This window comes from Heterodontus francisci, chromosome 26, assembly GCF_036365525.1.
Source record: "Heterodontus francisci isolate sHetFra1 chromosome 26, sHetFra1.hap1, whole genome shotgun sequence".
In the NCBI taxonomy this organism is placed as follows: Eukaryota; Metazoa; Chordata; class Chondrichthyes; order Heterodontiformes; family Heterodontidae; genus Heterodontus; species Heterodontus francisci.
In genome coordinates, this window is record NC_090396.1 from 46614754 (window position 1) to 46636870 (window position 22117).

Below are 22117 nucleotides of genomic sequence, written 5' to 3' on the forward strand. Positions count from 1 at the left end.
TTCTGCTTCATTTCACCTTTCATTTCAACTGGAGCCAGAAGAGGAAAATTTATAGCCATTGTGCCTTACACTATGTTTTCAGCTGTGGCCTGTTCCTTTGTTCCTTTTCTGTGTCTTCCTGTGGCTTTTAGCAGCATTTGGCAGCTCTGAACATTCCTGTGTTCTTCATTTAGTAGCTGTGCTTCTGTCCAGCTCTGCAATACTCAATCTCAGCTCCATTCTGACACCATGTTAAGAGCTCACAGGACAGTGCTCTTGCTTGTACTCTGTCTTTATTGAACTGAATCCGTGATGGCAGCCTGCAGTGAGTGCCTCATGGTAGAGGGCACATGACTATGGCAAGCCAGGAGGCACATTAGTACAGTTTTGCATTTCTATCCCAAACAGAGACAGGAATTATAATTCTCCAAAGATCTTTGGAATCAGGAATTGCACCAAAGGGCAGATGCTACGCCCCTGTTCAAAAGAGAGAAAATGATAAGCCAGGAAATTATAGGCCAATCAGTTTTACCTCTGTCCTGGCTTGTTAAGCATTGTAATTGGCTCACGTCTATTTTCTTCAGAATCACCACACAGCTCTGGACAAGCTGCCGCTGCATATAAACAGACTGTGGAATTATGTTTACCATGTTCAATATTTTCTGTGGCATGTTTCAGTTTTTCCTTTTAAAACAAGAGTATTCCTTCAAAGAACCTGATGACTATCTGTATCACACTGAATTAATCTGCCAATTTGAAGCGTATACAGTTTTAAAGGATTCTCCCAGATAAAAAGTATGTGAATTTATTCAAATGCAGGTGCTTTCTTGCTTTTAAAATATCCTAGCCATTTACCCTTTCACACAAGTCCCTCACAGTGGAAAAATGATTGATTTAAACGTGTATAACATTCAAAATATTACATCACTGGCAGCTCGATTGACTTGATTCCCTCGGAATACCCTATTTCCTGGCTATGGCTGCTTTGTCAATTGCTGCAGCCTTGTTATCTGCTGCACACAGACCTCATTTGCAGTCTGTCACTTTAAAGAAGTATCCGAGATGTTGGCTTGTTTGCTGGCAGTCACGCGGATCAATACATTTGCAGTTTTAAAAAGTTTTCTCTTGAACAAAAAGAGATGAAATTGTGGAATCCTACATTCCCAGACACACATTCATTTTATTAATGTATGTCACTGGAGTCTGTCAAAAGAGAAACTACTGGAGCAACCTTGCTGAAGGCAAGGCTGTGATTTTTCTATGGGTTTGAAACAAATGTACAATTAAAAATTATTTATTGGCTCATAACAAGGACATAATGAAAAGATAAATTTATCTGGATTCTTTCAAACTACTGCGACACTCAAAGACAGGGACTAAGCAGTGAAGTTAGCCTTAACGCTGGTTTTCAACTCTTAGAAAAAAGAAAAGGGGGGAGGAAAAGGTTTTATTTATTGGTGACTCCTAAAAAATATGCCGTCCATCAAGTTTGTTGAGAAGCTGGTAATATGGCGTTTTGAAGTTGTGCTCAGGATTGGCTTATATTTATTTTCCAATTGCATCCCCTTTGTTTCCTTTCCTTCCTTTCATCAGGATTGTTTACCCTCATTCTAAGTTGACAATGAAGATATGACACTATGCTGTGGTAAGAAAGTTATTCAGGGAATTGTGATCTCTGTCATGCTACATGAAAGAAGTGTCAAGCAGATGAGAAGCCACAGGACAGGATGTGAAAATGAAGCAGTAGGAACTGATCCAAGGCATTGGCTCTAAGTAAGCATAGACCAGGGAGCAGATCAGCTGGCTGCCATCAGAGAATGATGCTGAGTTCCAAAGAGTTATAACACATAGCATTGAAAGCACAGGAAAAGGCCATTCAGCCCAACTTGTCTGTACCAGTGTTTATACTGCTCACACAAGCTTCTCCCCACTCTAATTACTCCTCCCATTCCCTGCACCCGTGGCTTTCTTGTCCTTTCTCCCTCAGGTATGCATCAAGCTCCCTGTAAATTCATCAACTACTTCAACCAGTGCCTGTGGCAGTGAGATCCACATTCTCCTCTCTGTGAAGAAATTCCTCCAAAATTCATAATTTAATCTGTTTCTGGCGATCTTCTATTTATGCCTCCTTTGTTCTAGATTCAAATACAGCTGGAAACAGGTGCCCCTCATCCACCCACACTTAAAGACCTCTATTAGTTCTCTTCTTGGTGTTTGCTTTGCTTTAAGAAAAGAGCCCCAGCTTGCTCAATCTTTCCTGATAGTTGCATTCTCTCAGTTCTGGTAACATCCTTGTAAATCTTTTTTGCACTTTCTCCAGTGCTTCAATATTCTCTTTGCAGTATGGAGACCAGACTGCACACTACAAGTGCAATCTAACCAAGGTTCTATATATTTTCCTGCTTTTGTATTTTATTCTTCTAGAAATAAACCCAGGTACTTTGTTTTCACTTTTTCTGGCCTTATTGATTTGTATTGCTACTTTTAGTGATTTATGTATCTCTATTCCCAGATCTCTCTGCTCCTCTACAAAACTTAGCTCTTTTTTCTTCCGAGGAATAAGTGGCCCCCCCATTCCTCCTTCTAATAGGAAACACCTCACACTTTTCTATATTACATTTCATTTGCCATTTTTCTGTCCACTTGGCAAGCCTGTCTATGTCATTCAGTATTTTGGTGCAGTCCTCCACATTATTAGCGAAATCCCACATTGTGTACATTCTGCTAATTTTGATGCAATCGCTCCAGTTTCTGGATCTAAATCATTTATGTATATTTATGTGTGACACATGGAGCCCAAAGAAAGGAAAATAATTTTTAATCACAGCCAATTTCACACTGTGTGAATATTAGCATGCCGTATCAAATTATTTTGCTACTTTAACTGAGGCATTAACATGTTTATTTTAAATAAATTACTCCCTCTATTAAAATGGCAGGTAATAGAATTTCACAGAAATACATAAAGTATTTTTCCACTAATATTCACACAGTATAAGGCCACAGATGTACCCAATTTACATATCTAACTCAATTTAAAACACTTTCAACTTATTCAAAATTAACATGGAATAATCAGTCATTCAAATCTCAATATGATACTGACATAAGCTGGATTCACCACACTGGCTGTTACTGGCTTAATATTTGGCTTTGAAATGTGAACATTGCAGTCCTGCGAGTGAACCTACCACAGTCCTTCTGGCTATCTTATGTTAGTGCGCAGGTTGCATCCTATTTGACCCCAAGTTTAGCTCTCCATAACAAAGACTGTCTACTTCAACCTCCAAAACATTACCACAGCTTCGCCCCCAGGTTCATGCCTTTGTCTGTTCTAGACTCAACTATTCCAATACTCTCCTGGTTGGCCTTTCATTTTGCATGCTCTGTAAACTTCAGCTCATCCAAAACTCTGCTGCCACGTCCTATGCTGCACCATGTCGTGCTCACCTATTACCCCTGTCCTCACTGACCTACATTGGCTCTCGGACACCAAAGCCTTCAATTTAAATCTTTCATCCTCGTGTATAAATTCCATCATCGTCTCAGCTCTCCCTCTTTAATATCTCCAACCCTACAACCGCACACTCCTCCCCCAACTACCACCTCAAGAACTTTCCATTCCTCTAGCTCTGGCCTCCTGTGTATCCCCCTTTCCTTCACCCCACCAGTGGTGGACTGGCTGTTAGGTCTAGACACCACACTCTGAAATACCCTCCATAAATCTCTCCACCTCCTTTTCAGACTCTCCTTAAACCCACCTCTTTGATCGAGCTTTTGGTCACTTTTCCTAATATCTACTTTGGTTCAACGTCCATTTTTGTCTAATTATGCCTCTATGAAGTACCTTGGGGTATTCCACCATATTAAAGGCACAATATGAATGCAGTTTGCTGTTGTTGGTGTAGTACACTTGGGATAAATTTACAAGTGTACTCTCCCACTAGCAAGCCTCACCCAGTACAAGCGTGTATCAGAAATTCAGATGCACACTGCCCACAATTTTCCAGCCATTGAAAACAACAATCAGAAAATCATGGACTGTGCACACCTGAATTTCCAATGTGCGCTCTTAGGGGTTGGGGCTCTTTACTGGGAATGTGGAAAACACTTTGGCCAGAATGTTACGTGGGCAAGCCCACCTCCGCCAGGCCTGAGGAGCCACACTGGGCATTTATGTTCCCCAGCTTCTTAATTGGCCTTTGGCAGGACTTCCTTCTCTGAGGCAGGAGGTCCCGGCTAATGGAACTGCCGGCCAATAAGCTGGCCAGCAGCTCTCAGTCCCAGTAGTGCCACCGGGAGCGGTGGCCACAGTTGGGACTGCGCCCAGCCACAGCAACAAGAGAGATGACGGCCCCAGAAGACGGGTAAGTTTTTGGGGCCTCACCGAGGACAATCGGCCGGACCCGGGGGAGGCAAGGGAGGTCATTCGGGAGGGGGGGGGACTTTATTTCAGTGGGGGCAGTTGGGGCTTCAGGGGGGAGCCTCCATGGGGTACAGGTTGCCCGATCAGGAGGGCCCCCCTCCCTCAGCCCCCTCCCCCACGCCCCCCCCACCTCCGCGCAAGGCCTGAGCCCAGTGACGGTGGGAGGAAGCCCTTAAGTAGCAGTTAATTTCTCCCCACCGCTGCTCCCCGTAAAATTGCAGCGGGGACAGAAAGGTGTCAGGAATGGCACCCCACCTCCCAGTCAATTTTACACCCCCACCCCCCCCCCCCCCCCCCCCCCGCCACCAGCCTGTTCCTGTGGTGGGGGGATGGGGCATAAAATTCCAGCCTTTCTTTTTCAGGAAAGATCCTATTATGATTGAGATTCCCCAATAATGTTTTTTGTGCACTCGATGAAGCGATCATGTACAATTCCTGTGTGTACGATTTGGACAGAGTCTTTAACCCGTTTACAAATGATACCAGTTAAGGAATTGGACTCCTAAAAGAAGCAGGACTTGCTTGAAAATGTGACTTATACATCAGCTATTTTTAGTAAAAGTGGCAATAGATTGGTAAGTTCAATAGGAAAACCTCCAGTGACAGCACTCAACTGTAGGACATGTACAGATGGAATAGATTTCAATTGAAAATTCTGTGCTGGAGTGACCTCTAGCAGATAATTTATAGTTAGCTACTACTCTCCAATATGATTACTGTACTGTGGCAGTGCTTGAAGCTGTTGTGTAAATGGAACCATGGGGTAAAATTCTTCACACCACCACTGTAATCACCAGAGAAATATTATAAATATATATTAAAGCAGTTAACTCGAGCAAAAAAACAGTGCAATGGATCAAAATCAGTTCATTGTTAAATATTTTAGTAGCGAAGCTAGTTTCCAGTTAAGGAAATGCCAAAACAGAGTATCTGAGCTAAAACCCTTCTAACTGCTGGGGATCTTGGAGAATATGATATCAAATTCTATCTGTTGTGTTTTAAAAGTTTTCACTTTCATTTCTAGCTTATGAAAATGAATTTGAAATATTTTGCTTATCCTTTTGCTTCGTTGTGCATTCCCGTTCTCCGTTGGCCATAACCAAAGAAGCAGTCAGTACATGATCTGCCAACAATGTCATTCTCAAGGTTTGTTGGCCAAATTCGACTGAACATGATGCTATCAAAATGGGAATACTTAGTCCTATGTTTGCCTTACCCGAAAGAAGTGAGTTGGTGATTCTTAGTGTGACTGTGTATTACATGTACTTCTCCTTATATTTCAGTTATGGCAGAGTCTATGCAGCAGCCGACCCATACCATCACACTATAGCGCCAGCTGCAACGTACAGTGTTGGGACCATGGTAAGCATCAATATCTGCACTTACTGTTAGTGACTGACATTCTCCACAGAAATAAACACAAACATGTACTTTGTGGGTGTGTGTCTGTGCTGATAAATCCGCACATAGGCACACACTCACAAGGACACGTAGATTGTACTTTTAATGCATAGTAAAAACGTCCATAGGCAAGTAGCTGAACTCTTTTAGATTTTAAATCCAGCTATTACTTTAAGCAAAACACTGACCCTAAAACCTAAGCTATTTTATTAAAACTGCTTGAACCCTAAACTGAGGAAACACACACTCAAGCACATGTTTGTACAGTCCTTCCTTTGTGGAATGAACCTTTTAGATGGACAGCAGCTTTGGTACTATTAGGGTTCTGTTCTAGTTGCTACAGTATAACAGTGTACCCATAGATGTATGTGACATATACACATATGAACCAAACCTACAGATAAAAGAAAGAACAAATCACTACTAATAAAATGGCTGCGGCTGTCGATCTGTAGATCTGTTTCATAAAGGATGCACGAGTCACATATGTACGTTTATCCGCAGAGATATACACAGGAAAGCACTGGGAGAAACTACATCCCCTCACTGACGCCCAATGTGTGTTTTGTTTATACCAACCAGGTAATAATAATGCAGATTCATAAACTAGTGTTACATTTATTCAAATGTTAAATTTAATTACGTTGAAACATTTACATACCGATAGCAGTTAATTTTTTTTTTATGTCATGAGAAAGCTGTTCATACCCCATGAGAAAAATGCCATTTCCACAGATACTATTCTATTGCAGTGCGATGACAGATAATGTATCCCACAGCTTTGGAGACCACACATGTAACATAAATGCACATAGATTCAAATATATGCATAAGAACACATAAAGATAATGAAAGTGAATTATTAACCTTTTACAGGGGGAACGTGCCTAGGCTTTTATAGTAATGACTTTGTAAACTCCTCTGGGTTCTCGAATTGGAACAAAAAAGGTAATTATAAGAAATTCTGATACACCCAAAAAATTACGTAGTTTGGGAGAAATCTGTTCTTAGACAATCTGCTGGCTATTGAAAGACTAGCTAAATTAGACTTGGTCCTCTCTCATCTCTGACATCATTGAATAATCTTCTCATTAGTATTGCTATTAGTAATTACTAGTGAAAAATTTCTTACCTCCTGCCTGCCTGCTTTGTCTTGTAATTTCAACATGTCCAGTTAGAAAATCTCTTGTTCCCCCACTCATTTTTCCCCCATTTTCTTTCCTCCCCCATGTTAACCTCCTGCAACCATGGCATCCTCCTCGTTAGAGAGAGTGGGACGGTTCATCTCAGAGATATCTCCAGGAATGCCGTCAATGCCAGTCCTTGGTTGGCCTACCAGGTAGGGATTAAGCATTGAACTGAACCCAAAATCCAAACAGATTTAATCAAACCAAATCCAATCAGAACTTTCTCCAGTTTGGATCAGTTTTGCTTCTGAGTTTTCTAAGTCCAAAAAAGTCAAACTGGATAGTCTCTGGATTTTGTGCAACTGCAAACATTTATTTGATTTTAAGAAATATTTTTGCCCATCATCTACAGGCTGTGGGAAACTCCCACATATCCCAATGTATTCCAAACTTTTGGCCCAGATAGAACAGCAAGCAATTGCTTAATTCTGGGGCAGTGACCAGAATATTGGAACATCTCAGAGTGCTGGTCCTATACTTGCAGAAGTGGAGTGCATGCAAATATCTAGGCAGATCTGATCTCTAATGATATAATTCGAAGCTGTTTGTGTAGGTGTGGAAACTAGAATTGTTGGCTCCAGGAAGGATCATCTTCATTTTTATTACCCAGGGAACAGGTGAGCCACACAACATCTATGTGATCAACTACTCAGGGTCTCAGGTACATGGAACAATGCGAATGCACAAAAGCCACACACAAATGATTGTGGATTTTATTTGGATTTAGAAAGATCTTTAACATTACTGTCATATAGCTTGGTTCTGCTCCATGTTCCAGTGAAACATGGAGGTCAGAAAATATTTAAATTGATACTGCAAACTATGGCTGGTCACTCATTTCCACTGTGAGGTCATGCACTTGAGGGAGGTGAAAGTTCAATACCCCAAACTAGACAATTCCCTCCACTGATGATCTATCTGACACTTCACTCCTAACAACACAAAATTTGATGATGTCATAGAAGAAGCAAGAGCACTAACAGAAAATAGTTTTATTTACAAAGATTTTGAGTTGCAAAATAAGGACTTCTCCTAAACTACAGGTATAATTGCTCTAAATTTAGCACCTTTTATTTTAGAATATTTTACTGCATTCTTATTCATTTCACTACTTATTACTTTTTTTTTTAAGTGCAACCTATAATTTTTATCAAGGTATATTTATAATATAGATTTACAGTAATTAAGTTTTCAATTGGTAGACTTCTGATTTAAAAGCATTAGATAATCCCATTAATAACTAAATAAAGAATGGGTGACACTCCATCCTGCCTACTTGTCAGTGATGAGTTTGCTCCATTGAAAATCAGATGGGACTACTCACCACAGCAAGACCAAAATACTCTCTTTAATTCAATCTAAAACTGTACTACAATGGGCAATAGCACTGGAAGCTACACTATAGGTGAGGGCCCCTAGTGCCCACTGCATCATTGCAAGGAGGCCATCATGGAGGGGAAGTCAACTAGGGAACTAATAAAACCGTAATTTTATTTAAATGATAAAGATATATATATTTAGCTGATCAGCATATGAAGGCCTAGGGATTAGGCTTTTTCTCTTTACACAATTATCAATATCAGGGGTAAATTCATACACATAGACTGGTTCTCTCTCACTCTCTTTTCTGTGTGTGTGTGTGTGTGTGTGCCTTTCTCCGTCTCTCTTTCTCAGTTCTCACACTCACTCTAGTGGATACTTTTACTAATACACGTGGTTTTTAGCTAGCTTTGCAGCCAACATCATTGATGAAAAAAAATTCAATTTTCCATTTTGAGAGCCTCAACAAAAAAACAAATACATTATGATTAATGAATGGTGATTGCGGCAAAGCCCTCTGTAGCCATTTTGCGGAGAGAGAGAAAAAAAAAGCCTGCCACTCCCTTGAGCTTCATCAGCGCAATGCCTTCGTTTAGACAAATGATTTAAATTTGCCGAGGTGACGTGCGTGTGGTTTCAAATCTTGCAAATCTCCAGAGCAGCTGCTAGCTAAAAGCTTTCATTAATTAAGATGATTTTTCTCCCTTCATTCTCTTAATTAGATTTGTGGCTTGTGTTGCTGTAGCATTTCGTACATTAAAAAATATTTATTCGATTTTTTTTCATCTTTGATGTTGCAGGCTAGCCTGTACAGAGGAGGGTACAGTCGCTTCACCCCGTACTAGCAAGAGAAACTCAGAGACACACTAAAACCCAGCAGGGCTAGAAACGTCTTCTCAGAAACTGTGGGGGTTTCGGCACGACATGCAGTAATGTTTTGTGCTGACACTCTCTGGTTAACATGATATTTTTACCTCAGATGTTTTTTTTTGTGTTTATTACATGTTTTCTCTGTGGTGACTGCAAATTTTTCTTGAGTTTTGCTCAGTATAATCTACTTTGAAAAATTTCTGATGTGTAAACATAAAACAACCGAAAAAATAGACTTGACAGTTACATTGTTTTCTTTTGAAATTGGCATCCTTGCTAATTTCACTGATTCAAACCAACCAGAGAGCTCTCTGGATCTAGGCCGGATTTTTTTTTCTTTTTTTATAAGTGACTCTGTCAGATTTTCAGGATGATTGATTTTAGAGTCAGTTAAATGAACAAGATCCCGTATGAAATGGGGTACACAGCTTTAAGGAGATAGTCAGAAAGAAACACCTACATAACATATAATTCCTCCTAGTCTAATCCCACCCCAGATTACTGTGAGATCCTCTATCAACACTAAACTTCCCACCTAACAGCTAGCCAGTGTGACAAAACTAACAAAACTCATCACATGTGTGGCTGGTGGATTGAAGTGTCAACCAGAATTGTGATTGAAACATGCCCCTCATAACCATGATTGTGTGAAGTGAGCCTTTTAAAAGCCTTCTATGTTATTCATCTTTTGAGTTTGATTGATAGAGAAAGGAAACAGTTTATTCTTGTAGGCAGCTTCAGTCTAACTTCTTTAACAATCAGTTTCAGTGCAATAATAGTTTCTTAACATAAATCAAAAGATAAAATGCTGTAATTTCCCCACATAGTCTTTGCCAATAAAGCAGAGCATGTCCAGCTAATGAAATTTGTATTCGTGCCTCGTCTGTGGAGGCTTTGTGTAAACATTTCTCATTGTTACTAAAAGGGTTGGAGATGAAACCAAGTCACTTAGCTGGCCTTGAATCGCACTGGTTTTCTATGATTCAGCAATGTTCCACTTGTAGTAAAATGGTAACAAAGGGTGGCCATGCCACAATGATCAGATAATGGTCAATTTAAGAGTCACATTACCACTGCATTCATTTAAGAAGATTCCCGTATGACAATAGGGTACTTTGAACATAGCTAGTATATAACTAGTGTCTGATAATGGAGGTAACAGTGTTTTTCTGCCCAGCATTCCTGCCTTTTTCTACACCCCATTCCTCTTTTCCTCACTGTTTTGGGATTAATACAAACCTCATTTACTTCAATACACTATATATGTCTCCTGAGCTGTCACCCCATTAATTGTCATCACATTTCCTTAGATCATTCTGGAGTTGCTAATAGCATAATTTAATTTTAAAAAAAAGCTGACCCCAGCAATTGAAGTTGGTTCAGTTACTGGTGAAAAGCTTTCAAACACAGATGAAAAGTAATTCTCCAGAAAATAAATGTAAACATTCTTTACTTTAGTAATTCAGTATAGTTAACTGTATTTTTAGAGGCATTCCAATTATTCATAAAAGGTTTCTGATAGGCTAACATAATATTGCAGTACAGTATATAACACAATTCTTTACATTAGGTAATCATGTGATTTTCTCTCAGCTAAGCCAACAGGCAGGGATTTATTAGACATGAATTTCCAGGATCAGAATTTTAGGTTCCCCATTCACAGCAAGCAATTATGCAAATATTAATGTCTGACTGACAGAAATTCATTGTAACTGCAATTTACTAAATGGAAGTCAGTTGCCTGATAAGCACTTTATCACCTTAAGAAGAGGCTACTGATATTTCAAATGGGCATGTTTACTAAGGAGAACTGCCTAAAACATTTAGAAAAGAAATTAGCTGCTTATTTTTTTCTTTTTGGTCCAATTAATATTGTGACCGCAAGTATCGTGTATAATTGTTAGAAAAATCATAATTTAAATAGGAGGAAGTCTAGTGAATAATAGATTAAAAACAGGTTGTTCCTATTTGGAATTTTGTATCCATTAGTCTTACGTATTGTTTTTATATAACAAACACAGTTCTGTGGAGTCTCCCTGAAGTACTGAATGTCCCAGACTTTTCCAGTGCAAGTATTTATTTTTTTAATCATCTGTTGTCTCCGAGGAAGGTTGCTATAGTGTGAATTGTGTAAAGAGATTAGATTATTAAGTACGATATGAGATTGTTGCTGCGTGAATGAACCAAAAAATTGGAATCACTTTCTATTTTGTTTTTGACATCTCTGAGGATTAACTGGAGCAGAGTATATTCTGAATGTTGTGTAGGTTTTGTAGTGAGATGACGGTGACATAATCAGAACTGAGGAGTTACCCTAACGTGTATTGTGTTTTGCTTGCTGTACAGGTTTCATTTTTTTATTTTTGTGTAGCTTATTTTAAGTTTTAATTTTCTTTTACTGCCAAAATATATTCTGTTGAATTATACTCCAAAACCATTGCAATATGGTATATTATATATAGGTCAACTTGACTCAAATATTTAAAACTGAGTATTTATTATGATTAGTAGCATATGATTGTCTTCGTATACGTAGGTTAAAATGAGTAGGAACAGACTTAGGAAAATGTATTCATCCTTTTATACACTTTCAATATGTGCACATAGGTATTCCATGGATCATTTTTTATATTACAAAAAAAAGGAAAAAAATAGCTTTAAAAAGGCACTGTTTATACTTTTTGGGGAAAAGAAATAGCTAACATCTTTATAAATGTTTACTTATGAAATATTATGTGAATTGTGTGCAGTAGAAAATATATTACCACTTGTGTTAGCTGTAAATTCCACTGGATAGAATTAAAGGGGGGTTAAAACTGGGAAAACAATCAACAGAATTTTTAATTACCTTTTTAAAATGATCTCTTGACAAATTTATTCCACACATAGGAGGCTGAATTTTAATTGCTCACCGCGCTCTGCGTCGGCGCACTTTCAACTCGGATTTCGAGCATGTAAGTGCCGCTGAGGAGCCGCCACGATATTACGCGCAGTGGCTCATTTAAATAGAGGGGGCGGAGCTGCTGCCCCGATGACGTAGAGGGGGTGGCCACAGCGTCCCCAGCGACGGCATCTGGAGCCACTGTGCAGGCACTGGTGCCATTTTTAAAGGGCTTTAAGCCCTTACAATTAATTTAAATTTTTAAAGGAACATTGTTCATAAATTTTTATTAACAATTAATGAAGATGTGGAGGCCCTTTCTCAACTGCCCCTCCCCGCCGCCCCCCATGGTCATTTCAATGATCAAAATGACCAACACTTGCCTTTTTCCCTACCCGAACTTCCCCCCGCAACCTTCTAACATTTGGCCTCTAACCCCTTCCCACCATTCACACAACCAATTAAATTTGTTTTCCACGCTCCCCCAGCACTCCTGCCCTGAAAATTTTATTCCCCCCCCCCACTAAGTTCTCGCCTCGGAACTCCATACGGAGTTCCAAAGGCGTGCGAAGGCTGAATGGCGGCCGTAAAATCGGCGTGGGACAGCCGCCGCCTGCAGGTAAGAACATTTGCATATAATTATTCTTTATTTATATACTTAGATGAAGGGCCCGCCGCCAAGTGGCAGGTGGGCCGCACCGAAGTCCCCCCGCCGCCAGTAATATGCAGTGGGCTCTTCTTGACATCGCAGGTCAAGGTGGGCCTCTCCCCGCACAATTTTACTTGCCCCCACGCCGCGACCCATGGCGTCAAGGGACGAGTAAAATTCAGCCCAGGATCAATCTTTAGCATTTTCCATGCTACAATACTATTCCATTGCTATATTATTTTGACTTTAAAAATTTATATCTAGCTGTTATTTCAAACACAATGTCATTACTTGGAGCTTATTGTCCTCACAAGACTCTGCTTCCTTTGACAAAAGTTCATCTGGGCTTGTCTACATTTGTAGTTCTCATGCTTTAACTGGCATGTTGTTACCTGCTTTTGAAAGCAGTTCCTCTCTCATCACAGGTGTTACAGGAACTTATACATGTATGGTGTTCAGACTAAACTCTTAATTACTGTCTTTATTTATTCATTTTCCATGTTTGAGTTAGTGGGGGTAATTTTGACGTTTGGCAATATTGTGAAGTGGGCAATATTGGAATGACCACCTGTTATAAACCTCTTCCGGGAAAGGAAAGTCAGGCAATGGGTATAATGGACAAACATTTTACACTGTTGCCAGTCAAATTAGCTCTGGTGTTAACAACATTTATGCCCTGATGCTCCCTTTTTTTATGGATATCTGTAAATATGTGCACATGTTGGTGCATTATAATCTGTGACTGTCCCATGTACACTGCATAATGCAATTTGAATATATATATATATATATATATATAAATATTCAAATTGCATTATGCAATATATATATATAAATATATATATATACATTTTGCTTTACATGTGGATAGGGCACACTAGCCCAATGTTAGTGACCATACCAGAGTATGACCATGGGAGGAATGGATGAATGATTATGTACACGAGGTAAGTCTCCATTCTTCTCACAATGTTTCAGACAATTGCATACCCTCGTGAGCTCTTTTCTGGGCTCCTGTTTCAATGGGGTGGGAGTCCCCAACAGGAAACCACATAAAATGCCCAGTAAGCTCAGCATAGGTTCTCTGTGAGATAGCCCTAGCTCTGCTCTCTTTGCCCTTCCTATAGTGATTAAAACAATTGGGAAAATCACTTCTGCGGTGCTCCCCGTTAACTTTCTAACAACCTTTACTCAATCCTAACTACCGATATAATACTGGTGCAGCAAAACCAGGAATTATTAGGTAAATACCCAAAACAAACAGTATCTGTCCATGTGCAAATAATGTCAGTGCACTGTGCACTAAGTGACAAGTGGACAAGTCATTTCTTTTGTTGTTCTCATTTTAGGTCTTGGATACTTATGAGTAACGATTGTTTTGCACAGAAAGACTCCCTGTAATGTTGTTATCGATATGACAATGCCTAGCATTGTGTGGGAGATTAGAACTCTGTTCACATGATATTCCTGTTCTAAACCATTAGTCTTAAATGCTACATGTTCAGAACACTGGTGTGGAGAAAATTCAACACCAAAAGGAATCACACTCACTGGTATTAATGTCACAGTGACCAACTAACAAACATGCAGTACCTCCAACTGATTTCCTTTGGTGAATAAATCACAAAAATTCACATTATGACTTTTGATTGTAAACCTACTACAAATAAAATGTGTCAGAGCAGCCATGCAATAAGTTGATGCACCTAACTTGACCAGCTGACCAGAGTCAGACTGTGTTGTGGGAGGAATTATCCAGTCAGCCCTGTTTATGGAAATATGTATCATATCAAATGGCTGACTGTTGGCATATATCCTCTGTTTGTTAAAAGTGTGGGTTGTCACAACTTTGGCTAATGGCATCTATATTTCCACTAAGAGGGCTGAATTTTATGAGCCCTCTGGCGTTGGAGGTCGTGGCGGGGAGGCCCGGAGAATTCTTCCGGGAGAGACCCACCACAACCTCCAATGCCAAGAAGGCCCCACCGCATTTTACTGCTGGCGGCGAGGCCTCGGTGCGGCACCACCGCCCCCCCCCCCCCCCCCACCCCCTCACCGCCGCTGCTCAGTGGCGGGATCATTTAAATATTAAAATCAATGAAAAAACATGCAAATCAATTTACCTTGTCCCGGCAGCCGTCCCACACCGATATTAGGGCCGTCGGCCGCAACTTGCGTGCCTTCGGAACTTCATTCAGAGTTCCAAGGCAAGACACTGATGGGGAGGGGATGGAGTGAAAAGTTCAGGGTGGGGGAGTGGTGAAAACCGTTCCTATTGGTTGCGGGGATGGTGGGAAGAGGTTTAGGGTCAAAGGGAATAAAGCTTTGGAGGGGGGGGTGCAAGGTGGAGAGTGAAAACACTTTTTTTGGGGGGGAGATAGGACAAAAAATCTACTGATTATTCATTGGAGGGTGGGGGCAGGGATTGGTAATGTTAATAACATTTTATTTCACGTTTTCACAACCCTGTCTCTTTAAACATTTAAATGGCACTGAAGTGCTTGAAACCCTTTAAACCCGGACACCGTTGCTGGGGACAGAACGGCCGCCTACTCTACGTCATCGGGGGCAGCTGCTCTGCCCCCTCCATTTAAATGAGCCCCCACGCGAAATATCGCGGGGGCTCAGCGACGGCGTATCCGTGCCTGAAGGCCGCCGAATTCAAAGCGTGCCGCCATGATGTGCGGCGCGCTAATAAAATTCAGCCCATAATATAACAATCAAACCATTATATCACTGTTACCGGACCCATTGGATAATAGAATGAAAGAAAGATAGCTAAAACTAAACCTTTACATTTTGGCAAATTATCTAATCATGTTTGTAAGATAGTCTACCAAGGGGTAATGAGATATCAGCAATATTTTCTCCTACTCTCACTAATTTTTTGAATTACCAGGTCAGTCCAAGCTGAAAATGTCCTTTTTCTTTCACCCCTTCACATACATGGTAATCTGTTTCTCTGTAATATAAAGTTACTGTCTTGTGTCACAGCAGCACACAATAATATTTTTGTCTCTGTAATACCACAAGAAAAAAAGCATTCTACCGTGTGTATTAATTTGTCAAATACACAAAATTTATCTTTTCAGAAAAACACTGCAAATAGCAAAAGATACAAAAATTGACAGAGAAAGGTAACGGAAATTTCTGTTGTATTTCTTGTTTCTCCCTTTCTCAATCTGGTACAAAAATAGTTTTTATCAGGAACAGATTTGTACAGAAATTCATCAATCTTGTTCATAGAGTTAATCTAATGTACTAATATTCTAGGGTTCATAATATTGAGCTTTCCTTGCTGAAATTCCATTTACATCTTCAAGCTATTTTAAAAGGTTTACTGTATATGCATTTCCTGTAAATATGTTGAGATTAGTGTTTGCTTTAAACACTTCCTTGCTAAGCACTTTGATAAACTACAGTCGCATCTATTTGCTGCAAGATGTTCAAAGGCAACTGCAATGAAAAGAGGTTGCAAAAGACTCTTTTAATTGTTTGCAATCTACAATTTTTAATAAGTATTTATTTGTCCTTAGTAGCTAGCAAACCCCTTGTAGGGCTTACATACCTGTCTTTCAAATATGTAAACATCAAATCTACACAACTGTCTATATACAAATCAACAATTCCTATGTCCTGGCTTTATTTATATTATTAAAAATAATATAGAACATCTCTATATATGGAGGACTATGTATTGTAGTGTGCTAAAAAAAATGTTTGTTTCTGTGTGGGACTAGGGCTCAAATAAATCCCAGGCAGAAGTGGGGAATAAAGATATTCCTTTGTTTGATGGTAGCTGAGTGGTACAGTGAGTTTGCCTATGGGACCCTGGTTCAAATCCGGGCCAGATATAACTGTTCAGAACCCGAACATCAGTGAGTTTGGTCAGTTTCAAACTAGCTTCCAATTACTATGACTCAAGAAGAGCACAATTAGTTTTTAATCAGCAATCTGTCTCAGAAAGGGTGCAATGACTTAGGTTGAGATGCACCAAAGTTAAAGTATAGTTGGATTGCTATTCTTCATTTGACTTGAACCTAGTCATAACTTGAAACTGTTCAGTAAGGTTGCTGCATGCAAAGAAGAAAAATAAATCTCTCTTTGCTGCATATTCCTATCCCTTGCATGGAAAAATACGTATATATTATATATATGCAAAAAAGGTCCATGTGCATCATCAAGCTTGAAACATTGCTATATATACACAATGAATTATTAATGTGTTCATGTTACTTTGAGGATAGATTGCTATTTCAATCTAATAAAGATCTGTTGTCTAATAACTATCTCCAAGCCGAACTGTGCAAGTTCTTTCCTTCATCTTATATTCTAGTGACTCTGGCATGACACAGGTGCACTGTACTAAATGAAGGGCTCAGAAGCTGAAATCTACGGATTCTGGGGATATAGAACCTTGTGCCACACCTACAGCAAACAAGATGTGGAACGTACGCAAGTACTGCCATATGGAAAAGAATTGTACGTTGTATACCATGTGTACGCTCAAACTCCTCCTTTTTATAACTCCACTTGTATATAGCCCTTTAGCTGCCACCCTTGTGCAATAGATTATAACACACCCTGATCTTCCCTCCTATTGAAATTAATGAGAATGTCTCTGGAGTAGTAACAGTGTTGTTGCCCAGTTAAGTGCATTTTTGTTATGCATTGAATCATTCTTATTGTTTTCAATGGGAGTAAGAAGAATTGATAGCTCTCAACAAAATAGTGGCAAACAGAGTTGAGCAAAAAAAACTGTAAAAATTTCAAAAAAATAAAATTCTCTTTTTAGGACTTTCAGTGTCCTAGAATGGAAACAGGTTGTGTTGTAAAAGATTTTAAAACAGCCTGACGTTTCAGGACTTAAGAGGCCCTGGTTCCTCCCCTTCCCCTTCCTTTACCAAGGCCTTTACTCTGTGGTATCTTTTTGAACTGCAGAACTGTCCCATTGATCAGCCCTTGATGTTATGATGCCGCCTTGGCCTAGGGTATGTTATTATGCCGCTGAGTTTGTGATGTCTTGGGTTCAGTCCTAGGGCCCTTCACGTCTCAAATTTTGGATTTCTAGTGCCCTCTTGGCCTAAGTATCCCTAGCTTTGCCTGGCCTTTAGCTATCCAGACCCCCTAACTCCACAAAACCATTACTTTTTCAAGTCACACAGTCTGCAATTCCATCTCAGTCTTAAAGACTATTTTGCTCAACCCTTGTCTCCTCAGTGCTCTCTCAGTCCTGGAACTGCATGTTGTTTAATATCCTATTAGTACCTCATGTGCTTTTAACTGTCTATATGCTGTTGGTTCCTAATTTCTTGCTCTCTGCTGCTGCTCTGGTAGATACCTGCTGATTAGAGAGCTGTAGTTTAGACCTCTGCCTTCCTTTTTCTGTCATTCTGTAAGCTTCTAATGTGATTCAATTAACAATATCCTTAATAAAGATTGTTTCTTTCTTCAACAAAAACAATTGTTCTGATTTTTTTTAATGGGGCACTATCGGATTGGGAGTAAGGTTAGGCCATGTCATCCAATAGCAATAATTTTATAGCAAAACAGAAGACTTTAAAAAAACTTGAATTTTCTGTTGCAACATACATTAAAGATAACATATAAATATACAACATGATAGTTGTGCAGTAAAGCATTTAATTATTGTTACACAGATGTTGAGATTTCAAGAAAAATAAAAAGTACAAAAGTATAATTAAGATTTCTTCGCATAATTTGAAGATGGAAGGAAATTACTGTTGAAAAGAACAGGAGGCAGAAGATTACTCTCTTTCCTAAGATTAGTTGTGTGCCTAACAAGAACAAGATAAGCAGGTTGAGAGAGAAACACAGGAGGGGACAGGGTATATGGGGGTTACGGATGGCAGTTGGATAAGAATCCAACACAGGCTCCATATTCAGCGCATCAGTTATAGATTCTGAGGGAAGCCTCTTTCAATAATATGAGAAAACATCTTGAAAGAACTGATTTTGTGATCATATAAGAATCTCTTCTGGACAATTATTATAATTGTCATATAGTGTGTGAATGGACATTAGTTAGTAGCATTGTGCATTTAAAACATTGTGGAAAGCCAATTAGGGATTGTATGCATCACTACAAAAGAAAGAAGTAGCTGCAAGGCAAAGAAATACAGGTGTGTGTTGATGCTCAGACATCCTCCAATTCTCAGTTCCTCCACTCTATTAAAACTTTATTCATTTTGTTTCTCCACATAGGAGGAACTTGAAAAGATCATTAATTTTGTAGAAGGAGAAATTAGATATTCATAATGGAATCATTAAGATAATATGTAATTAATTTTTGAAATAACAGACACTTTAATGATATGAACTTTTCCCTAAAGGGAAAGAGGAAGGGCTTGCCATCTACAGTATTTCCTTCTTCATTTCTTTGAGGTTTGAGAAAGGCTCGATATCTGCAATGTTACCTAAACTATGAGAGCTAATGATTTGCAAGTACAACATGTCACTGGCTAAGCCTTTGATATGGTAAGATAAGGCACAATGATGGGAAGGAGAGCATCTTTTTTTTTCAAAATTTGAATTGATGCAATTCATTGTGAAGAATTAGTTATGATACGTTTAAAATTGCTGGAAAGAGGATTACATTGGCAAATAAAATCTTTTAAATCATACTGCAAATCCATATTCTCTGAACAACCTAATGTTCCAGTCAGTACTAATGGTTGGAATTTCTAAATCTATGACACAAATCTAGTGAATAAAATTCCAAAACCAAATCTCCAAACTGTAAAACAAAAATCCATTATCATGTGAAAAGCTTGTTCTGCAGCCATATGGCTCTGGCAGGCCCCTCTTTAGTCATTTGCAGTAACTTGTGCATTTGGAGAGTATTCAAACATGAAATCACCATTTGAAAAATCGATTCAGATCAGCTCTATCATTATGTAGAGGGTGCAACTAAAACACTGTTGGGGGCTACATTGAGGCTTGCTAGTGCCCATTTTTTTAGGCTACACGGCAAGGTAATGTTTGAAAATGGGGTCCAAGATGCATGCACCCACTTCTGACATGAAATGCCAGGACACCACCTTAATAAAGGGTTTGAGTGTGCACAGCTAACGACTGCCGGCAGCATGCAGAGGAGACAGATTATGACATTAATCAGTATGCAACACTGATTTGATAGCAATGCTGCTATTTTTGAACTGCACACTGCAGCCAACGCCCTGTCTTAACCTTGCACAGCTAAACACGACATTAAATGAAATGAAGGAACCCTGTCACCGTCACCACCCTCCTCCCCCAGCCCCCCTCACCGCCAGCCCTATTTAAAGGGATCATGAATTACTTGCATGTTAGCTACTGCATTATTTCTTCTGGCTGCTGATGCAATTGTATGTATTTTTGAAGCTTTCCTATAGTTGGCCAAAGTTTATACAGTCTATAGGATGCTGCTTAAATACCTTACTGTTCATTTAAAAGCTTCTGCTGAACCAAATTGCTTCCAGGAATGGGTGCCCTGATGGGCCTTTCCCTGTAAATTGAGTATGATTGGAAGAATGAAGAGAGGCCATGCAGACAGACAAGCTGCTAGAAGAGGGAGTAGGAGGAGGGCTCTCAGCAGGAGGCCATATTTCCCGAGGGTCTTTAGGGAGTAACTGTCTTACTTCAACTTCAGTGAGGGCCAATGCATGCGATGTCTTTGCTCTTTCATATGTTCAGCCATTGCTCAAAGTTCACAGCCATGATTCACTTTTGAAAACCTTCCACCACTTCTTGCAGTCACAATACACTTCTCCTTTAAGAGGTGAAGGTTGACTTTAAGTAGCATTGACCACTCACAATATCTGGTCCCCTACTGATGTGTGCAGCTAATGAACAGCATGGGTAGCACTGTCTGCACAACATAATTCATTAAAAACAGCAGGCAGAACCAATTTAAAGAACTGCCTGCAACACAATGAACGGGCGCGGGTTAATCACATACCATGACCCACATGCCCGTAAGTAGCATGAATTTCAGCTCGACGGAGTACGGATTCGGCAGAGTATTTACTTTACTCAGGGAATTTGGTGAGTGAGGGAATTCGGCGCAGTGAGGGAAGAGGTGCTGTTCTGGTCTTTCACAAGACAAGGAGTGGTCCGAGAGAGGGAGTGGAAGACAGCAAGACCTGAAAGATAAAGTCCAAAGTCATTAATTAGGTAAGCAGGTAAGTGCTTTGTTGGTGAGTTTTAAGATTTTTTTTTCTCTAAACTAGGCAGTATTTTAAACTAAGAATGGGAAAGCATCAGTACTGTATTAAGTTTATAGCTTAACACATCAAACTACTTAATATAACTGCAAATAATCATCGAATAACGACTTGAATTAAATAAAGTAAGGCTACTCTAAGATAAGGCAGAGCAGGTTGTGTGTCTGGACTGCAGAAAGGGGGAGTTTGTGGTCAGCGAGACTGTCCCAAGCAAACACGTCTGCAGGAGATGTCTCCATCTTGAATCTCTCTGGCTCAGTGTTATTGAGCTAGAGTGTGAGTTGGAGAGACTCCGACACATAAGGCAGGGGGAGGAATTTCTGGGCAGTTTTATCCAGAATACTGTCACCCCAGAGGAAAACACAGTTTCAGGAAAGGGAGGTTGTGACTAATAGGGAGCTGGGTAGAGAGGATTTACGAGAGGTTGAGAAGGAGGTCCCACAGACGGTCCTGTCCAACAGGTAGAATGTACTAACTATGTGTGAGGGCAAGGAGAAGGACTGCAGGGAGGACAGCCAGAATGTAAACCAAGGCACCATAGCTCAGAAGCTGTCCAGGGTGGGGAAGAGCAGAATAGAAATGTAGGCCAGAATTTCTCGTTGGGCAGGGGGATCCCGTCCACCGGCCGAAATGTTGGTGGTGAGCCCGCCTCCACTGGGCCTGGGGATCAAGACCTTGAGGTAGGAAATCCTGCCTAATTGGAGCTACGGGCCAATCAGCGGGCCGGAAGCTCTGAGTCCCAGCAACGCCACTGGGAGCGGTGACCGCTGCTGGGACTACACTCAGCCTCACGAGGAAGATGAAGGACGGTCCCGGGCAAGGAAGTAAATTTTTAGGGCCTTGCTAGGGGCAATCAGTCGGGTCCCGGTGAGGCTGGGAGTGTCAGTGAGGGGGGCGTTTTGTGCATTGAGGGCAGTTGGGCCTTTGGCTGCGGCCCTCCATAGGGCACAAGGTGCCCGATCAGGAGGGCCCGACCCCCAGCCAGCAAGAAGGCTGCCTAGTTTCATCAGACAGGCTTTCTGAGACCTCAGCCACCCGCCAGCCAAGGGTATAATACCTGCAGCGGTGGGCAGAGGCCCTTAAGTGCCAGTTAATTGGCCACTTAAGGGCTGGCTATGATTGGCCTGGCGCAGGTGGGCCATTTCTCGCTGCCGTCGCATGTAAATTTGCAACAGAGGC

The 22117-nt window shown here is 40.4% G+C and overlaps 1 protein-coding gene across 14 annotated transcripts in view; it reads left to right on the forward strand.

Annotated features, from left to right (window-relative positions):
- Nucleotides 1-18095, forward strand: part of rbfox3a (RNA binding fox-1 homolog 3a) — a 1511127-nt gene extending 1493032 nt beyond the window's left edge. For 5 of the 14 annotated variants that reach the window (XM_068058134.1, XM_068058145.1, XM_068058135.1 and 2 more), the window contains 3 exons: nucleotides 5689-5767; nucleotides 6311-6388; nucleotides 9114-14933. In XM_068058134.1, the coding sequence (XP_067914235.1) occupies nucleotides 5689-5767; nucleotides 6311-6388; nucleotides 9114-9158 (202 nt within the window). In that variant the 3' untranslated portion in view covers nucleotides 9159-14933. Of the gene's footprint in view, nucleotides 1-5688; nucleotides 5768-6310; nucleotides 6389-6682; nucleotides 6755-7072; nucleotides 7146-9113; nucleotides 14934-15805 lie in introns of those variants that run through there. The other 9 variants (XM_068058141.1, XM_068058142.1, XR_010977565.1 and 6 more) reach the window with 8 other exon arrangements.
- The last annotated feature ends 4022 nt before the right edge of the window (nucleotides 18096-22117 follow it).